The sequence below is a fragment of the Silene latifolia genome, chromosome Y (genome assembly GCF_048544455.1).
Source record: "Silene latifolia isolate original U9 population chromosome Y, ASM4854445v1, whole genome shotgun sequence".
Classification (NCBI taxonomy): domain Eukaryota; kingdom Viridiplantae; phylum Streptophyta; class Magnoliopsida; order Caryophyllales; family Caryophyllaceae; genus Silene; species Silene latifolia.
In genome coordinates this window covers 253,157,016-253,158,889 of record NC_133538.1, presented here as the reverse complement: position 1 = coordinate 253,158,889, position 1,874 = coordinate 253,157,016, and the positions used below count along the sequence as shown (strand labels likewise).

At 37.6% G+C, this 1,874-nt stretch overlaps 1 protein-coding gene across 1 annotated transcript; it reads left to right on the top strand.

Annotated features, from left to right (window-relative positions):
* The first annotated feature begins 238 nt into the window (after positions 1 to 238).
* Positions 239 to 787, top strand: LOC141630459 (uncharacterized). The gene is made up of 2 exons (XM_074443276.1): positions 239 to 415; positions 464 to 787. Exons 1-2 carry the CDS (start codon positions 239 to 241, stop codon positions 785 to 787), a joined length of 501 nt encoding a protein of 166 aa, XP_074299377.1.
* The last annotated feature ends 1,087 nt before the right edge of the window (positions 788 to 1,874 follow it).

The window sequence follows — 1,874 nt, the reverse complement described above, 5'->3', positions numbered from 1 at the left end:
AAGATTCGAATAAGTCCAGCAAAGAGCTACAGCGGCACTAAGATTAGAAGAGGATATACAAGCTAGAAAGGGAATAACAAACTTCGACAAGCCTAACAGGAAAATCTCAACAGAAAAGAAAGACGAATGAGCCAAGCCATACAGCAGACCCAACATTAGCAGAGTAGCAGAAATAACCCAGTAAATTGACGACTCACAGCATCCTCCCAAGTTATCTGAGTACGGATTCAACGCGGGAATGGAAGAGCTGCTGAAAGCATTAAGAGGCTTAGGTGATCAGGTGAGGTGGCCAAAGCCTCATACACAGAGTCGACCCAATGACGACAGAGACAGCAGCAAGAGGTGCGAGTGGCATCAGGATATCGGACACAGAACAGAAGACTGCTACAGGTTGCGCAGGGAGGTGAAGTTCCAGGTACGCTGAGGAAACCTGGACCACCTGTTATCACGTGGGGGCAAGCAGGACAGGAAAGAGGCAGCAAACCAGGTTCTTCCTTCTGCCCCACCCATATGCACGAAAATTATTAACGTGATAACAGGCGGATCCGAGTTATCAGGTTTGACATACTCCGCAGCCAAGAGGAAAGCCACCGAAAGTAAAGGGGATCATCCAGAAACTTCATACAGAGTGAGCCAGAGCAATTTACCCTTAGTAACTTTCGACGAAACTGACATAGAAAGCGGCGCAGAACCACATGATGATGCCCTGACGATAACATTGTCCATTAGAAATTGTACTGTACGGAAAGCATTAGTAGATACGGGAAGTTCTGTGTGTGGGAAATAATCTGTATACTTCCCTTTAACATGAAGGATTATAACGATATAATAAAGATGATCTATGGTCATAAAATAAAATACATAAGCATGAGTAAAAAAATTTAGAATTAACCTCGGGTCCTTGCAAAATTGGCCTAAGAACAATATAAAAATTGATATTCACCTATTAGTTGCACCCAAGACGATCTAAGATATACCCTTTGATTATGCTAGAAATCAATCTAAAATTTTCTGTAAAATTTTATTGTCTTTGTGTTTTGTGATGAGAAATAGGAGGCTAGGTCAGAAAAAGAATTAGGTTCGAAATAATTCTCCACCTTTCTTTTTATATAGACCGAAATCCGAAATCAATTAGGAAAGATTTACATCTCCTAATTTCGGCCAATGTGATCCGAAAATAAGGAATTAAATTTCCTTATTTTTGGTCTTTCCAAAAATATATAAAGTGTGTTAAATTGTCATCTAGTGAGGATCGAACCCATGACCTCTTGGCTTGTGTACCCTCACTATTACCACTATGACACATTCAACTTGTTGATATTAAATACAACTGATTATATTTAATTACGAATTAACAGATTAATTCTTTCAAACTAACCTTATATATATTTAATTAAATATAACTTATTATATTTAATTTACGAATTGACAGTTAATTCGTCTCAACTTAATATTATTTAATTTTCATTAAATAATTATCTCATCAACACATTGACTAACTTTTTAGTCATTTTGGGCATCAATGTAATTATATTTCTATAACCACATTTCTCAAATACGTCCTATAGGTGTGACCTTTAGGGACCAAAGTTGATCACCGCCGTCGTATGATAATAACGTCAAACTTTCTAGCAAGCCAACCGTTATTAGGTAAACGTTAATCAACTGATTAAATATACGAAGTATACCCTTGTGAACCTGTAAGAGATTTACAAATGTTATCACACTAATTTGTGGAGGACACCAGCTCCAACAAACTCCCACTTGTCCTCACAAGTGTATGTGCGATAACCGATTCTCATATCCTTTAAAATTTCTCCCACTCAATGTAAACCAATTTGCAAATCCGAATTCACAAAGGTCGTATTTTACAA

Coding starts and splice junctions, on each gene's coding strand:
- LOC141630459 (XM_074443276.1), top strand. CDS start 239: ATGGAAGAGCTGCTGAAAGCATTAAGAGGCTTAGGTGATCAGGTGAGG. Junction 416..463: donor GCAGGGAGGTGAAGTTCCAG/GTACGCTGAGGA, acceptor GGGGGCAAGCAG/GACAGGAAAGAGGCAGCAAA.